Source organism: Saccostrea echinata, unplaced genomic scaffold, assembly GCF_033153115.1.
Source record: "Saccostrea echinata isolate AGI-Se365-2 ecotype Australia unplaced genomic scaffold, CSIRO_AGI_Sech_v1 ptg000056l, whole genome shotgun sequence".
Lineage (NCBI taxonomy): Eukaryota > Metazoa > Mollusca > Bivalvia > Ostreida > Ostreidae > Saccostrea > Saccostrea echinata.
In genome coordinates this window covers 17,317,211-17,336,308 of record NW_026889805.1, presented here as the reverse complement: position 1 = coordinate 17,336,308, position 19,098 = coordinate 17,317,211, and the positions used below count along the sequence as shown (strand labels likewise).

The 19,098-nt window shown below is 35.2% G+C and overlaps 1 protein-coding gene across 2 annotated transcripts; it reads right to left on the bottom strand.

The window, feature by feature from the left end:
- Nucleotides 1-1,121: 1,121 nt before the first annotated feature.
- On the bottom strand, nt 1,122-19,043 carry LOC133173167 (protocadherin beta-11-like). 2 transcript variants are annotated; one of them, XM_061308116.1, is made up of 5 exons: nt 18,506-19,043; nt 7,117-10,075; nt 2,262-2,412; nt 1,651-2,136; nt 1,122-1,514 (listed from the first exon to the last, which is right to left on the bottom strand). In XM_061308116.1, the coding sequence occupies exons 2-4, from the start codon at nt 9,799-9,801 to the stop codon at nt 1,838-1,840; spliced, it is 3,135 nt and encodes a 1,044-aa protein (XP_061164100.1). In that variant the 5' UTR covers nt 9,802-10,075; nt 18,506-19,043; the 3' UTR covers nt 1,122-1,514; nt 1,651-1,837. The 2 variants fall into 2 exon arrangements, with proteins under 2 accessions (XP_061164100.1, XP_061164099.1); XM_061308115.1 differs by lacking the exon at nt 18,506-19,043 and adding an exon at nt 10,271-10,412.
- Nucleotides 19,044-19,098: the final 55 nt, after the last annotated feature.

Sequence of the window (19,098 nt, the reverse complement as noted above, 5' to 3'; positions counted from 1 at the left end):
TTTCCCGCCAAACCAAAAAATTTTCTTTTCAGTAAATCTTCGATAATTTTTCATGTATATCTGTCCCCTACCTGTATCTTTTGCATCTAAATACATATCATTTTTATTCATCTAAAACTAAATACTAGTATTTAAATTTCATAAACAGAAAGTAAAAATTGCCAGAACGTCTGCTAGATTTTTCAAACAGACAGGAACACCAAACTCGTTTTTATTTATAATTAGAATTCGCAGTCAAGAGACCACGTGCTAATTACATTTCCTTGCTCCATTTTCATTAACATCCATCAAGGTGCAGCTTATGTTACAAAGTTGTGAAAATATTCAAGGAACTTTTATTGGCGAATGTACATCCCCGTGCGCTAAGATGATGTTTCCGTCTTTTTCCCGACCAGAAAACGTATTTTTCTCTCAGCATGTTGCAGATTTTCAATCGTTAAGTATTTCCCTAAAATACTGGCAGGTGCCATTACATTGCGCAGCTAATTAAGAATCTGTTAGTTTTCAAGAAAAATATATAACAGCTCATGTTGTTTCTAGCTTTAAGGGGACACAGACCCGACCGAGGTTAATCGAACTAGTTTTACCCTCCTGTGGGAGGATTGAGGAAAAAACTGCTTCCTAAATAAACGTGTATGTATCAGTTTGCGTCATCGGGTTTAACAAAATTTTAAGAACATACGGAACGCAACATTTTTGTTATTCAAGAATATTTAGAAAACCCATAAGTGTCGTTACATTGCAATTGTTTGAAAGCTCATATTATATCTTCGCAGTATGAAGGGCTTAAATTTGAGATTCCTGTCACTGTATAGAGAGATTAAGTATCAAGTTAGGTTTTACAAGCTCGTGTATAGTAATATACTACACCACTGAACCACTTCACGATTTGTTGGTTTTTCATTCTCGCATTTCCCAAATTGCATGACCAACATGGATCATTTACGCTAGATGATATCCCCTAAATGGAATGTATGCAAGAGAGCGGGTTTATTTTTTTTGCCTAAAATAAACTAAAAGTAACTACAAGTGTATGTGCCCTTGATTTCATCTTCAGCGCGTGCCAATTTTTATCAGACATCTCGCCATGATGTGACAACATGCAAAAAAAAGAAGCAAAATTACAATATTTTATCCTTTTATTAGTATCACAGACTATGCGACAAGATTATACCGATTCACGACCATAACAGTGACATAAATTAGACCTGATTTACGTTAAGTTCAAAACTATTGAACCTTGATCGCAGAACTACACAATGAACTAGAATTGACACTTTGGCGGATTCCTGAGAGTCTTCAGAGGCAGACGATTATTAACGTGATGAAGCTGCTGAAACGGCGACCAGAGACACCATAAAATCTGCTTTTCTATTGGTAATGACAGCCCGGGGGTCTAATTGGCAAATTCCGACAACTGCTAATAAGGAATCGAGTTCGGAAACGGGATACAAATTCTCTTCCGGGTCAGCAGTATGCGTCCCACAGCCACGTGACATCACGATCCTAATGAACTATATATATAAAAAATATTCATTAGTATGTATGTCATCTTTTATCATTTTTATTTTAAATGGACTCACGTTCATTAATCAGTTGTATAATAAATTCTAAATAAAGTGCATGTTACATACATCGTTACATACGTACCACAATATAACATTTCATTGTTTCTCCCCCAAGGAATATCTTTGGCCTTTTCCGATTAAACAGGAGCATCACAGTACATGATCTATACTCGGTGTCCGGCGAACAATAAGATGCACTATCTAAGTTCACAGTTAACAATTCAGTCAAATATAGAAATATCACAGACATGCTTTTGTTTAGAAACGTCTTATACGACGTTACCAGAAAAGTGTGGGGAAGGAATTTCCTCCATTGTGTGAATACCAGAAGTCCCATCACTGTCTTGTTCTTGTAAAGGAATCTTTTCATTGAAAGAAAATGTCGGGTGAACGTCAAAGTTCGTGTTTCCTCGATTTTGATATTTAAAACTATTATTCCCATACGAACTTCCCGATCGGACAGGGTGGTTTATAGGGGACAATGGTGAGGTCCTATCTGGAAAAAATTTGGTCGACCTATCTTGATGGAGCACATTGATTGGAGAAGGTATACTGCTCCTAAATTTACCTAAAAAATGCAGATTATTTAATTAATTGACGTTTACATTGTTCAACTTATATAATTATACGACTTGTCAAAGCTTGGTTTTATTATTGAATGATTGAAATTGGGAATCAATTAAGGATTTCTACCTTTCCTACTGTGATACAGCATCCCTCTTCCTACACCGTCACGTGTTTCGTCATCACTCAAGCCCCGCCCACTGTCACTGTTGGTGGAGTTCATGGAACAGTTACTCTGGTTGTCCTCAGCCTGGGGTCTGGGGAAGCTCGGGAGGGACTCCTATAATGATAAAATAACATCAATGTACACTTTTTAAGGAGCTTAAAATTGATAATCCATTTTTTTTACTCTCTAGTAATACCCCAATTCTTTAAGACTACAACCAGCAACGGATAGTTTTATTCGGGAAAATGCACGAGTTTAAAAACGAAAATAAAGAAAAGGAAGCAGATTCATGTCTCAGAAAAAAAAATAATTTTTGATAACTTTTATTTTCCGATCCAGATTATATGTTAATATCTAAGTCGGTCTTATCCGCCATGCAAGTTAGACAGTTTGGCTGCAAGATCTTTGCAAGTCTCTGTAATACGCGGAAGACATGGATAAGTCGTAATAAATAATACGTAAGTGACCAGTGTGGTAAACAGAATGTGAACAAGAAAATCAAGAATAAAGTCAGGAAGTTTATACCAGAAACCAACACAAGCCTTGTTGTCACGCACATTGCTGTCTAAAATACTCAAGAATCAAGTCATAATTACAGAGGGAAGAAAAATAAACCATATGCCCTAAAACATGAAAAATGAATTGTGGAGAAAATGCAAAGCGGATGCAAAAAAATTGACAGGCCCAGTATACAGGCATTAAACCTGTTCACCATGCTTCTATTAGGTCTTTTTTGTACTGTTTACACTGACAAAAAATGGACACGTGTTGTTCCGCATCACTGCCTTTCTACAAGTTCCCGTATCCAAATGTCTGTCTGACATGGAGTTTTGGGAGGAAAAATAATGAAATTGGGAAGTTAGGGCAGTATATCTGGAATTCCACGTTAAAGAATTCTATTTTGAAACCTTTATTTCCGCCTAAAAAATAACAACAATGTGGGAAACAAAATATTAAATTAGATGCAGAAAAATGATCTGACTTTGTATTTTATAGTTTTCTACTATGCTTTGTGGTTATCGTTATTTAGGATATATAAACGAGTTTGAAGTATGTTTGAAATTTGATGCCAGTCTTGTAAAACGACACATTCAACAAAATTTAAAAAAAAATGGAAGTTTGAAAACACTATTAAAATCTAAACAGTCACAGATTCCCTTAGTTACATTTAAGCTTAATAATTCTAAAATATTTTGTAAAGGATTAATTTTTTTAAAGAGAGATTGGATAATACTTAGCGAATATGAACATCCAAAACACGGTATCTCTTGATACAATCTCTACTTAATTCATCGCGCTCTATCATACGAATAATTTATTCAAATTGCCCATATTTTCTTTCATTTTACCTTGTAGCCAAGCTACGCAGAAATCAGATTAGGCAATAGATAAATAGATCACCAACCTATGCACCGAGATTTTCTCGTTCGCGGATCGAATTTATGCAGGACCCTTGTCTAGTATTAGACGATTTTTGATGATATTTAGTATGCGCCTCGAGCTTTATAAAGAGTTTATAGCCATAAGTTACAGCAAAACGTTAGTAAGCATATGTGTTTGATGAACCAGAATTTGTCTGCTTAGGAACTGATAGGTTTGTTATAGCCAGTTTGCTTTTCCTACGGTATATTGAATATGGAAAGCATTCACGAATGCATATAAAATTTTAAAGAAAAAAATAAATAAATAGAGAAATAAAAACGGTAACCTTATTGTAAATTTGTTAAGTGGATTGTTTATTAAAACAGAATAATAAATGGTGATAAAATTGACAGCAATTCAACGTATTTTAGTTCGGAGTCGACCTACATCATTACAGGATGACAGTCGGAATATTTACTGGTTACATATGGCGCGGAACGTGCAACATTTAAATGTTTAACATTTCAAGAAATGAACCCGAATTCCTGAACATAGGACGACAATGCTCGTTTGTAGGCTAACGGAAGTTGATGGGGCTTTCTGCACATCTACATCTGCTGCAGTTGCCTCTTTACGGGAATTCATGTTTAACACCACCGACGTTTTAACGTCTCATCGGCTTGAAGAGAACTCTTTAAATTGTTTTGTTTTCATGAAATGCAAACGGTGCAAAACATACACACTTAACCCTAGACGTCTTTAAAATTAACAAAAGCTTGTAACACAGGAATATGCTGCTGATTGTACATATGAAAAGAATTTCTGTCAAAACGCATTTTTAAAACATTAGCTATGTTTTATTTATTCGACAAGTAAAAAAAATTGGGCAAATCCCTGGGTAAAATATATATTTATTATCTTAAATAATTCTACCGTTCAGAGGAAAGGATTGAATTTATTTACATGAACTTGGTACAGTTCGCTTTATCGCACATGTTTTGATGTTACAATCTGTATTTTGTATCATTGTTCGTCCTAATTAGAAGATGGGAAGGATCAGAGACAGATTAGTGGAAACGCTGTAAGGAGAATGCCATTTTCTCCTCTCAACTCAAATCCGTGGCTTTGATGGACATTTATTATAATTTTCTTGATCTGGGCTCAAAATTATGATGACTTTTGCAGAATTGATTTTCTTCTTGCACTTTGGGCCATGAACGCCATAAAAACGCGGTATGACACAGTGTATAATGTGGTCTCTCGAGATGCCCGGATGTCAAAGAAAGGTGAAGCTGAACATGACCCTTATAAAGCCTAGCATACATCTGTTCAAAAACAAAAAAAGAAATATAGCTGTGGAGTTGCAATTAAAATCACTGATCAATGTCAGGCGTTTTCGATATGAACATCTAGTTTTTGGAAGTGTGCTCCTAGCTGTCCATCTTCTCTAAATGACCCTCTAACTTCAACACATATTCACTTGATAACTATCAAAACTTGAACTAGCTGCTTAATATATATTATATTGACATGCGATATATTTTAAGCATGGCTTATCGGCGGATAAATAGAGGGGAAATTGGCCGATATCTTATCTAACTTCGACACCATGTCGACTTCGTCGTGTTTTACCATTAATTTCTCCAGTGATAGCCCCTGATTAAGCATGTCGATTGCTGCTCGTGAGGTGCTAACAGTTTGATTGATAATAGGATGAAAAATGGAATTTTTGCCTTAAAATTAAAGAATCACTTATTCCCGAGGATTTAAACCTCTTCCTGCTAAGCTGTGTTGTAAGGTCCATTTTTATCCAAAAACAATTGGCCAATATAATATTATTATTAATTCATATAGCTAACAAATCTGTCCACATTTTTCACGTAGCTGGATTATTTAGGTATGGTTAATTAGATTCTCTTTGTGGGGGATCGAAAACATGGGAAAACTACCGAAATCGAGTTGATCTCAAACTCTGACATGTTCTGTGTCTTGTTTAATTTTCTACTGAAGTAGATTCCGATGTTTTCAAGATTACGCGGCATCTAAAACGGAAATAGTACATATGCATTAAATGAAGAACCCTTTCCTTCAAACACTAAATGAAGGACAGTGTGGCCCCCGTCCTGCTGGGAGGGAACGTTGCTTCTAGTTTACAGGAACTGCAGAGATGCATTTCATTGTATGGGTTACCCCAAACCTGAAACTGTTCAAGTTGTCTAAACAAATCTGCTAAGCATTGTCGACAAACAAGATTACTTCTAAACATCATTTGAATGCCATAAATTGGTTTCACGTGCAAAAACATTTTATTTCAATGAGGATGAATTGTAATGCGAGACTTATATATATTCAGGGGGTTCTGAGAACAGAAGGTTTATTCGTAATCTTTCTAAAGCTTTATTTGTACGAACCAACTCTGATAAATCTTTTTTAATACTTAGTTTTTAAAAATGTATCCAATTAACTTACTTTCGTATTGTGAAAAATGAACATCTATTCCATTTCTAGTCTTTCTTAAATGATAATGGCAGTTACAAGGCGAAAATCATTCAAAACAAACATTAGCAAATAGTTCAATTCTCTCTAAAAATAATGAAATACAGATTTTTTTTTAACCTCGTGCCAAAGGATAAAGCAGCTTTGGAACCATGGGGGCTTCTCTAACTTTTTTTCTCTAGTCACTTAAGCAAAGAAACTTTTCTGGCATCTTGATAAATAATTACATAATTTCAGTTTAAACACTTGTACCTTTAAGACTTTGATTTTCTAAACATTTGTACTAGGGTTTCAGGTAGGCTAATGATGTTTATTTTCTAAATTATCGACAGTAACCGATACGCACAATGATCTGTTAACGGTGGTCGATAATTTTGATCTTTATCAGTCCCTTATGTTAATGAATTGTCACCTCGTCTTCGGGGACACAACGGGACATTATGTAACTCTCCACAAGGTTCCTAAGGATCAGCCCCATCCTAGAGCCGACTCTACATGTAAATTATTCATCCAAACCATCGTCGAGCATTCATTCCCATTAATGGGTTAACTTCGATTTAATTAGATGAAATAGTTCGTGATGTGAAAGAGGCTGCTCATTACATGTGTGACTGATATAAATAAGAGGTATTAATTGAAACACTTCTCTGTGGAATCTATTGTGATCCCAGTACTTTCCCTGTTGATAACAAGCACACATCCTGGTCGGATCAAAAAAGGCTTTTACATAAGACTAAACCACCTGTACTCTATAATCAATATGATACCTCATTACCGGGCCTAAAACTAATGCCAGATTCATTAAAGTGAATAGTTATTGTATAAACATTTTAAATATATTAAATACTTTTTTCCCTCTGTATTTGAATTATATCCATTTAATAACCTTTATGATTGTATCCAAATAAAACTTTTTTTGTAGACAAAATTTCGATAGATTAATATTACTGTCACACTTACCCCATAAACTGAATTGGGGACACTCAAACTGGTCTCCTCGTCCTTGATATCTGGGGCAAAGGTCACAACTTGATTTTTTTGTCGTCTATCGATATCCGCAGGACCGGTGTATCGGGAAATATTCAATACCTTCTTATCAGCATCAACCGCACCATCGATATATGGATTGATAATCGATAATTTATTTTCGTCATCTCTGGAAACACTTGGAGAGGAATATGGCTTCTCGGCTTTGATAACGTCCTTTGGATTTTTACGATGATTGTCTAACCAACGAATTATACAAATTGCCAAGATTATGAACCCAGACAAAGCCAGCGTTACAGTAACTAGTACAATCACTATGGTAATATTAGTTTGGCTGTTTGAATCCAGGTACTCAGAACCAGCAACTTTGACAAAGAACTCTGCTCGACTTGTTTGAAATACAAGGCCACGATCTCTAGCAACAGCCATAAGATTAAATGTCTGACCAGAATATTCCTCAAGTCCTTTCTTGGCAATAATATCACCCGTGTGAATGTTGGCATAGAAAACTTCGGAGGAATTAGTTCCCTCGATGCCATAAGTGATCTCTCCATTTTGTTCTTTATCTGGGTCACTTGCCCGGATGCGTGCGATTATTGTTCCTGGTTTGGTGTTTCGGGGCACAAGAACTGTGTTGTTGGTACTTGTTGGGAAGATAAACTTTGGACTATTATCATTCTCGTCAGCGATTGTAATTTTCACTCGAGCTGAACTACTTTTAGGAGGCTGGCCTTTGTCAACAACATAAACAGCAAAGTCGTATAATTCTTGAGATTCCCGATCTATAGATCTAGTTGTCAAGACAATGCCATCTTTGGTAACGTTGAAGGGTTGTGTTCCACTTTCTGAATAAAACTCAAATTCCCCATTTACTCCTTCGTCAAAATCCGTAGCCATGAGTCTCCCCACTGCTGTTCCTGATGGTTTTCTCTCGGAAACTTTGAATAAAAACATGTTTTCCGTAAAGGTTGGAGGGACATCGTTTTCATCGTTGACCTTGACCATTACGGTAGCTGTTGATGACTTGGGTTCAGAACCTTTGTCAGATGCTATGACTTTGAATATGAAAGAAGATATTTTTTCTCGATCAAAAGAAATCCCGGTGGTTACTCTTCCTGAGGCAGTGTCTATTGTAAGATGCAAATGCTGAGATTCGTTACTAAGGACTAATTTGTATTCCACTTCCGCGTTTATTCCGTCGTCTGCATCAGTCGCCTGCACTTGAATCACTTGAGCACCTTTGCGATTATTTTCTGGAATACTTCCTTGGTATATGTTTGAAGTGAATATCGGTGCATTGTCATTTGAGTCCTGAATGATGGTTTTGAATGTATGGGTAGATGCTAATGGGGGTGTTCCAGAATCGGTACAGACAATTGTTATTGTATGACTTGACGAAGTTTCTCTATCAAGAGGTTGTGCAACAGTTACTTTGTATTCGTTGACTTCAAGTCTCTGTATATTGAAATACGAATTGTCTGTCGTGCAAGTGACATAACCATTCATTCCAGAGTCACTATCAATGACGACCACATGCGCTATGACAGCCCCGACGGAAGTATCCTCAGAAATACGTGCAACATCGGACGGTGGGAGAAGTGTCACGTGAATCTCGGGAGGGTTATTTCCGGAGTCAATGACTGTTACCTTGACTGAGGTCTGGGTCGTCAAAGGCTGGTCCCCCAAATCGCTAGCTTCAACTATTATTCGATAAGGATTCCCATCGTTATAAGGCAAAGTCTTTGCAACACTCAACTCACCAGTAGATTCATTTATTGCAAAAAGTTGTTTGATATTTTCGGACTGGTGTGAACTCAGGCGGTATCTTATTTCAGCATTTTTTCCAGTGTCAAGGTCAGTTGCGGAGAGGGTAAGAATGACGGTTCCTACTGTAACATCTTCCCTGACGGACACGTTATAGATAGTGCTGCTAAGCATCGGAGCGTTGTCATTGACGTCCGTTATCCTGACATTCACGAGCATCTTCTCTGACCTTGGGGGATTCCCGCCATCAGAGGCAATGACAACAAGATTATAGGAGTCCTGAACTTCCCTATCGAGCTCTCTATCAACCACTAACTTCACTACAGATGTACCGTCTAAATTTTTAACAAAACTGACAGAAAAAGGTGAGTTCGTTTGCTCTAGTGTGTAGGTGTTCAGGGTGTAATTAGGGCTCGTGTCTGCATCTTTAGCACCATCGATTGTAAACGAATTCCCAATAAGGGTAGATTCAGGAATATTCAGGCTCATGGAACTTCGTGGAAACACTGGGGAGTGGTCATTTATGTCTTGTATGTAAATTATTAACAGTATTTTGGTAAAATAGCTTCTTATGCTCGATTGTGCAGCGGCTTCGAATGATATTTTACACACAGTCGAAAAACGACACACTTGTTCACGGTCGACCACCTGAGAGGTGTACAGATTACCTGAAGTTTGATTAATGGTGAACAATGATACGTAACTGTCCCCAGACAGAAGGCTATAACGAAGTGTTCGGAAATCACTTGGAGTCATTTCGGACATAAGGTTAGAATCCATTGCAACGTTACCAATATAAGTCCCATTCGGAACCTCTTCGTCAATACTATATATAATTTCTCGTCCATGACAAGTAGTAAGTAAGAAAATCAATGCAGCTAGATACATCCTCATTTTAACGACGTAAATCCAATCACTCAAATTAAATCATATTTCTCCAGCTCAAATGCTCAACTTTCTTCTTTGGCGGTGAATAGTTTTTTGGGGATTTTCATTTTGAGGCTGTCAAATTAGATCCGCTTTCTACGACATTGATAAACAGCAAAAAATTCAAACACATGGAAACACTGAAACAATTCATATCATTTCACTTCAGTAAAACTGCCGAATTTCTTAGGGGACTAAAAATACGGCAATACTTCTCTCCCTATAATGAACGGCTGCCTTCCTGCAAAATGAAAGCAATTATAAATATTTACATAACATCGTGGGTAATAATACTTAAAACAGATCAACAAGTCAAAATATTTGCCAGTTAGAAATTTAGCATGTGTTTGTGAGACGGTATCTAAACAAGTGGCCCAAGACGTGCGAAATAATTTACATGAACACCTCGTTTCACGCCACAGAAGCCGACATTTACCTTTCTATTGTACAAGATAATCACATATCGGAGACTGTAAAACCTTAGGAAAACACAACTGTCCACACATCAAAGTTCTCTCCTCATTATCAAACTTTTTGTTGCACTGCAATTTCATTGCGTGGCCACGCCCCCTATCTATTTACTATCCAATGGTAGCCCCGCTGGTGTATCGATGCGGTTCTCAAGCACGAGGCACTCAACAATTTTACTATCATAAATATCTTAAACAACATTTAATCCGCGTATCTTCGTATTGTCAATTATCATAATACCCCTTTCACAATTTTACCTGCAAATGCTTCATCATTCGTAAAAACTTTTAATGCCTATTTTTGTATATCTGTTTCGAAGATCTCTGCATAATTCGTCTAATTTAAATTCTTTTAAGCCAAAAATCCGATTTTCTCTCAAATGAGTAACCGTTATTGATATTATACAGATAAAAGGGAAACATTTTTGAAGAGAAATGTTAAATACTCAAATAAATGAGTTCTTACTTTAGCAAGACACCCTTCAGGTACCATTTTTTTTTAAGAAGAAAAAGAAATAGCATTTGTCATCAAAGCCATAGACTTTGTGTGAATTAAATTTAGACTAAATCATTTAAAAATTAAGCTGTTAGGAGATGAAATCTGATCAAAGGAGACCAAAACCGGATAAATATAAACAAAGGAACTAAAAATCATCTTGGGGGAGGTCTTGACCTATTCGAAATAAAGCCCTGATACGAACTTCATAGCCCCCGTCATCAATACAGAGTTTCTTTAATAGATCGATTTATCAGTGTAATTTTATATACATGTCGGATAAACAAGTATAAGTCTATTGTTATAGATGTTTAATAATAAAAAGGATACATTTAATTTACGGAATTGACACTTTAACTGATAACTACTGAATTGAATGCGTGTGAAGATACTAAGACGCGCCTACAAAAAACTCATCAGATGGGAGATAGCACGTCTGTGGGAGGCTTTTGTTTTTTGCTCGAAGGCTGAAGAATAAAAAAGGGTGACGATGGCGAACTTAGATTAGGCAGTCTTAGTCATCCAGCAAGATTTTCAGTCGAACATTCTCTTTGTAAGCCCCTGTGACAGTAAATACTAGACTAAATCCATTTATTGTCGTGCAAATATAATTAATTCGATGACCATCGTAAAAAAAGTTCTAATGTTTGTTGGAGATCAGAAGACCTTATTTTGGGAGAAAATACGCAAAATTACAATAAAATAAAGAAGTTTTTTCGTCCTTTTTGTCAGTAAATATCCAAGTAAATCCAATTTTGCTATGCAAATATTATTAATCTGGAGATTTTATGGTTAATCACGGCTTATTCCCTGACCACTGTCCGCGTGAAGAATCGATGACGGGAGAGAAATTAATTCCGGGGAGAGGGGCACGTGCTGATAGAAACAAAGAAAGCATGTAATGTCGTCCACGGTATGTGGAAATTTTATTATCAGGGAGCAGGGCGAGATGAAATGCAATAACACTAATCATTTCAACAGATGCATTACCACTTCTTAGCATTTTTACACCAAGATAAATAACCTTTGACAACCTTAATGAATTATAACTAATACTTCTATTTTCTTACGCTTTGTTTTAGGAAAAAGGGACCTCCATATCTAAGGGTTGGTGTTCGTTTTAGAGGATTTTTGAAATATAACTAACAAAGCACTCTTAATTATAGATAAAAGAGAGAGGTTGTTTTGGTTAATTATTCGAATAACGTGAAACACACCACCCTATTGTTCGATAAAGAAACACAAAAGATTGGCGAAGGGGGTCTGGGATACTTCTACTAAGAAATGCTGCCATCTCTTTTATTAACCAGAGAGCTATACTACTATACTGTACGATTGGTTAAGGTCAAATTGCACGATCAAAAAAATGCCTGCTGGGGAAACTGATTGGGGATAGGTTTCCGGAGCCACAATGGACAGAGCTTAATTCTAAAATTTATTTCTTTTTTTATATTACATATTGTTTTGGAAAAAATCCTGACAACACAAATATCTTTAGCTGGATCCTTTTCACTTAACTTGAACAAATAATATCTGACATTTCTAATATTTCGGGTAACATTTCAAATCCTGCCGCTCCAAAATCTACCCAGTTTCCGATTTCAATCCTTGTAAATAAATTGTGGTATCGCTTTCTTTACCTGTAGGGGTAAACTTATCCAAGGAATGTTCTTATTTACACAGGGGTCATTCAGGTATCTATGACAACGACACTCTCTTCTTGATTTTATCGGGCAATGGACACTGGGTCAGATTGAAAATTGCTTGAGCTTACCCACAAGTACGATGACAGTTTATATATAATTACATAACTAAAGTCTTTTCAGACAGGTAGTCAGCTCAGGTAGACAACAGGTGTCACTGTATATTTGTGTTCTACAAACTGTGATTTCCTTCACTGAAATTTCTAAAGAAAAAGCTTTATATAAAGAAGAAGTGGAATTTTATTTTGATTATAGAAGCCTTGATTTTTTTTTAAATTTCGATCCAATTACACGGTCGCATGAGTAAGATTTCAGCAGAACTATCCCTGAGTATATCCTTGACGCCTTTAGATGTTTTACACCCCATGAATGCGATGAGCTGGTGATTCTGAATTCATTTATTTCCAAAAAAAAAAAAAAACCCTCACATTACAATTATGTTGACTAGGATACATTTCTTTCGATTCTCTGTATAATGAACTGCTCCGTTACCATGATTAAGCGAATTTATACTTTTATGTTGAGTATTTTACATAACCACTCAGCGGTAACCATCTATAGAATTTTTTTTATATTTTGATCCCTAATATGAATTAAAATTCCAGATTTTATCTAAAATTTCAGGTACCATTATATATATATATATATATATATATATATATATATATATATATATATATATATATATATATATATATATATATATATATATTAGTACGTGTAATTTGAACGTCTGCTTAGATGAATTTGCATTTAAAACTGTTTTGGTCTCTGCAAGATACAAAAATATTTCGTTGCATTGCAAGGAAATTTCCGCACACTTTATTTCCAGGTTTTTCCCATATCATTAGTGTCTGTTTCATAGATCGTTAAATTTTAGTTCGATAATTCTCTTTGCTTCTGTTTTGTGGCCACTGGTCATGACAAGAACTCGTAATAGAGTTTTCACTTCCGGCCAAAGCGAGGTGATAATGGACGTTGATTTCCATTAAGTCAAACATAGACTGACTCGGTCACTGATATCAGAGATTGAATTATATTTTCCTTCTCTTTGTTTTTCTGAAAATGTCTGTAGATTAAGCATTATCTGTTTTTCTTCAGTAAATCATGCTTAAGGTGGCCTGCATTAGTTCTTTACGATACAGCTGATGGATATAAACTATGTTCTTAAATCACACTATCACGAAAATATCTACGTACAAGTATCTTATAAACCTTCAATGTAAAAGTTTTCCCTTTGTCCTTTATCATAAGAAAATATTGTTTAAGCTGATCGCCTAAGAAATCGAATTGTTACGTAACAAGTGTTTCTCTTGTAAGCATTGTTGTCAGGTATAAAAAGATTTACATTTGATTGTTTCTTCAAAATCCATCATCAGATCACCAGATTAAATATAAAAAGTAACGATCGTTTGTACAAGCCTTGTCTGTATCGTTCCCGCGGCAGTGATTGAAAAGCGGTCTCATTCGTCGAATGTGCCCGTGGCAGTTCCGAAAATCAGGACGCGATATGCACTGATTTAATCTAACTTGCATTTCTTTCTGCTCTTATCTGATGCAGATTCACTTTATTAAAACATCAATGAAGTTTCATAAAAACAGTAATGGTACTACACGATAATAAATATTTTTGCAATACTTCCGTTTGTTGTATACCGCTTTAGTCTTTCTGTGACTGGTGCCATTCAAACAAAGGCGTTTTCAAGAAATCTTTGAAATTATGGCGAAAATTATCAGTTTGATGACGTTTTCCTAACTTACGGTGGAGCCCGCTCTATCGTCAATTTTCTGAAGATCTTAGATCGGTGTCAACAAGACACAAGCTTTAATCCGAACTGATCCCAATTCTTGTCTAGCATAACATCAGTGCGGCCAATTCATCACTTGTTTGGATAGCTCTTGTCAATTATATGGGGTTATTCATTTTCGTCATTCCTATGTCATTTTTGATTCTCTAGCCAGTGATCTTCAGTGGAATAATTAAAGTTAGGTACAAACCTAAAAATGACATACAACCTTCAAAAGCCCGGCCATGTACAGTAGCACGATTACATGTACATGTATATCGAAGTGCCATAGAAGAACGATTAAACGTGATTTGTTATATCCGTTGTATCTTTTATAAGACCATAATACGTTTTTAAACAACAGGATTAGGAAAATTACTTCGTTATAACTGTGTAACTGTTCGCTATAACCGTGGTTTACAGTACAGTCTACTTCAAATTCAGTAATTATGAATGTGTATAGGCCTCCCGATAAACGAAATATCGCCGAGGAACGATTCCAGTAATTCACAGTCCGAGAGGATAAGGGTGAAGGACCCCCCCCCCTTAGAAATGTTCCATTAATATGTGAACATCATGCCCCCCTCCAGCCCACCCCCTTCGAAAAAATACAATTCTATAGTTTACTATGGATAACTGTAGTTTACCATAGTATCAAAGTTTTCACTATAGTAAATCAACGTTTTACTATAGTAAATCAAGGAATTTTTACTATAGTAAATCAAGGAATTTTTACTATAGTAAATCAAGGAATTTTTACTATGGTAAATCAAGGAATTTTTACTATGGATTTCAGATTGTTATAGTTTATGTTCTCTAATTCATACATGAACATTATTTTTTTTATATAAAATGAAATTATTACTAGTGGATTCACATATTATTTCAGAATTTTCATCACTGTTATCGGATTTAAAAGATTTTAAGCTTTGAAATCTCGATTTTAAGCTTTGAAATCTCAAAAAAGTTCCAGAGTAAAGTTTCATAGTAAATCAAAGTATCAAAGTTTTTACTATAGTTAACTATAGTAAACTACATGTATAATTAACTGAAGTAAATTTCTGTTAGGGGGCCATCCAAAGGTAGTGTAAAGCTATAATCAGAGCTAAATTAGGGACTGATTAGTTCAGGGATACATATTTCCTTTTTACTTGATAAATTATAGTCGTCCGCTTTTGACTGATGATCAAAACAATACTGTGTCTATAAAATTATGTATATCCACCATCCCCATTGACCCTGGAAAAAATCGAAGACTCGCCTATATTGTTTGCATATTTTCAATTGTTATACAAGTACACATTTAACAGAAACGCAATAAAAATTGAAGAGAAAAAAAATAATTGAGAAGTTGTGCTTTAACATGTTCAACTGATTTCCCAAATACTGAGTTTTTGGAAGCAGCTATAGGTTTACATTGTGGTCATTACGCGGAGACAAAATTATATAGTGGACAGATCTTGAGGACGCGAGGTGTCATTCAGCCGTTTTTACTACAAGACTTCGGGGAAAGACATGATTTACTTGACGCCTGGGTCATATGTTACATGATGTGTGGGACATAAAAAACGTCAACACACAGAGATCTCTGTCGCTCGATTATTATCCACACCAAAATACAAATGTGCATGGAAATACGAAAATACTAGGAAAAAATTGCCATTTTGCAAAAGTATCAATACATTCGCTACAGGTTGCAATTATTCTTTCTACCAAATACTGTTTTGTTTTTTTTTTACTCTGGAAAAGAAATTTGAAAAGCAGTGACTTGAACGCTCTTAGAGTCTTTGAAAATGAAGCTGTATATAGTGACTACCTTGTATTTAGTGATGTTAGGCGAACCTCTTGACCAAACTCTGAACCGCATTATGAACGTTATTGCTGTTTTGTCTTGTGGCTCCATAAAATTAATGAATCGCCGCAATAAATGAAGGATTGTGGCGAAAAGAGCGCAGATAAAGTGTATATTTTGGTAGGAAAGGTAAAAATACACAAAACCTGAGAAGTGCCTGGTCTTTCCAAAAATATAACATGCCAGAAAGTCATCATACTGCTTACAGATTGGTACACTGTAAAAATTGTGTTTAGGAAATAAACACTTCTATTACATGTTTAGATCTAAACGTGTATAGTATTGTGTTTAACAACTAAACACTTATGTCTTAACATGTTTTACATCTGTATCAATGAGAGTTGTGACAACCCAATTCAAGGGATAACCATGACGAAATAGTGAAATACGTGGAAGGGCATGTTGTTGCTGCAATACATTAAAGGTTTGTTTTGTTCTTCTTTGCATTAATTAACCACGATGAGCAACGTAAATAAAGTTGACTTGGGATATCTTGAATTCGTTCATAGACTTGCAGGAGAAGAAATAATATTAACTGTCATTAAAATCATCTATATTTATATCTGTGTAGTTTCACTAAAATTTGAACAATTTTGTTTTTCTAAGTAATGTAAAATATCAGTGATAGTGTACTTTTTCTAAAATCTGGCTTTCTTTCCTACAGGCACCGTACGTAGTCCAGATCGAACTCAAAATACACGTATCAGAGTACCTGGTGTCAGCTTCAAGTGGAATGTTGTTGTTCCATAATCAACACTTTGAAACTTCATTTGTTGAAGACTACTGTGTTAATTCGACAGTGTTTACAATTATCCTCGTGCATTCGAAATGGGTTACTTTCTGGCAGTTATTGATTGGATATAGATTATAATATGTGGTGCTTTGGGACTTGCTGAAAGTTCATAAAATTTGATATTTTGTGATTGACATGAGGAAAACTCTGCAGCCGATTCAAAATATAATGATTATAATAAATATATATATAATTATATATATACAGTTTGTATTTTTAGTTTAACAATTCTTTAATAAATCCTTTTAGAAATATTCAATGAAGTTTTGATATTAAATTGTCAGCTTAATATTATTGTCTTAATAATTTTGAAGATTAAAAGTTTATCTATGTGTACGTTATAAATTATGTGTCATTTTGATTGAATTGTTGAGACTAATCAAATCTATTCAGTTCTATCTCCTACATTATTTGTGTAAATTAAGTACATGTACATCGCACAGTGACCATTGCATTGTATAATTAAATACATATCCCAACGTTCAGTGCCTTAATGGAAAATAATTAATATTGGTTATTTTGACAATTATGCACATTTAAACAACATATACTTTTTGTGCCTAAATTTACGAGAGTGTTTTTTTTTTCTGCAGGTACAAATTAAACTTATGATGTGTTTAGATTTTAAACACATCTGCTGTTATGTGTTTAGAATTTAAACACTTGTGATTATGTGTTTAGATATGTTTAATTTCTAAGCACACAAGTGTTTAAATTCTAAACACTTTCTAAGACATGTTTAGGAATTTTACATGTTTAGAAATTAAACATATAAAAAAGGAGGTGACAAGAAAGTGTTTAGAAAAGTGTTTGAATTGTAAACACATTTTTACAGTGTATCTACAGTTGCATATACCGTCATCAAAAATGATTCGGAAGGTTCTTACGGTGACAAGTTAAAGACGGTAAAACACCAACTCGCACAAAATCCTGCAACTAAGCAGACCTCTTAAACCTTTCAATATCAGTTTAGTTTTTTTATACTGCCCTATCCATTTTTAAAGAAAGTTAGCGTAAGATTTTTGTGATAATTTTTTTTCCAAATTTTCTTTTGGACACACAGCAACCAGTTATTATTATCAAGAGTTTGGTAACTGAAAACAATACAGTCTGTGTTCTTGAACTTATAGAACTTTCACATGCTTAAGAACCCTCTATACACTGCACACTAAAGAGTTCACATTTCATGGTATTTTTATGCAATTAGAGTGATCTGCCCTCAAATCTAAAATGAAATAAATTGAAATCTAGAGTTTATTCCTCAATTTGTAATAAATTCAAGCATTCTGAATATTTCAACTGGCCTAGATGAAGTAAACACTTTATTTTCATGTACTTTTCTTATTTAAGTAAGCAGCAGTGATTTCAGCTCAACAACATTTCATTTCTTTGAATATTTTCCTTGTGGTAAAAGGCAGGTGCCCTATGCTGAAAATTAAATAGATAAACTCCATATTTACATCTTTATACAATTTCTCCAGAGTCCAAAAAAAAAACAAAAAACATTTTCATTGGTGCATAGAGGGTCCTTAAAATAGTTTTAAAGACTGCAAATAAAATTCATACTTACTTCTTACGAGTTTCTTCTGTAAGAGAATCCACGTAAATCAGCTTCCTGGTCAATAACAAGTAAATGTTCCTCACTGATCACCCGTGTCACCTCATTAAGATCCTAATCTTCCTGTTACCCACAATAGGTGCCAATTGTCACACCCCCATTTGTCAAACATAATCTTTTTAACAAAAAAATCGATTTTCAAGAAGACAACTTATTTAGTACATCCCAACAGTATAAGACAACTATATGGTTATCCCGGGGCCTCGTTGTTTCTTGCTGTTCGGTGCTCGCCTCTCGCCCGGAGGGGACCGATCACTATACGCTTGATTGACAGCACAGTATTGATGCAATGACACGGACATCAATCTCCTGATAATACGACTTAATAGGCAAATAATCATTATCTGTTTACAGAATACATATTAGTAGATCGGTATACATAGAAGGCAACCCGATGCACCGACTGTGCGTAAGAAAGGTTGTTTTGAACCTAGAGGATGGCCGGGTATTGGCGCCTTGGCGCCTGAATCACACATCCCAGATGACGAACAGGAAAAAACCAATGAGAACGACATCGAGAAATTGGTTGATTGTGGATAAACAAC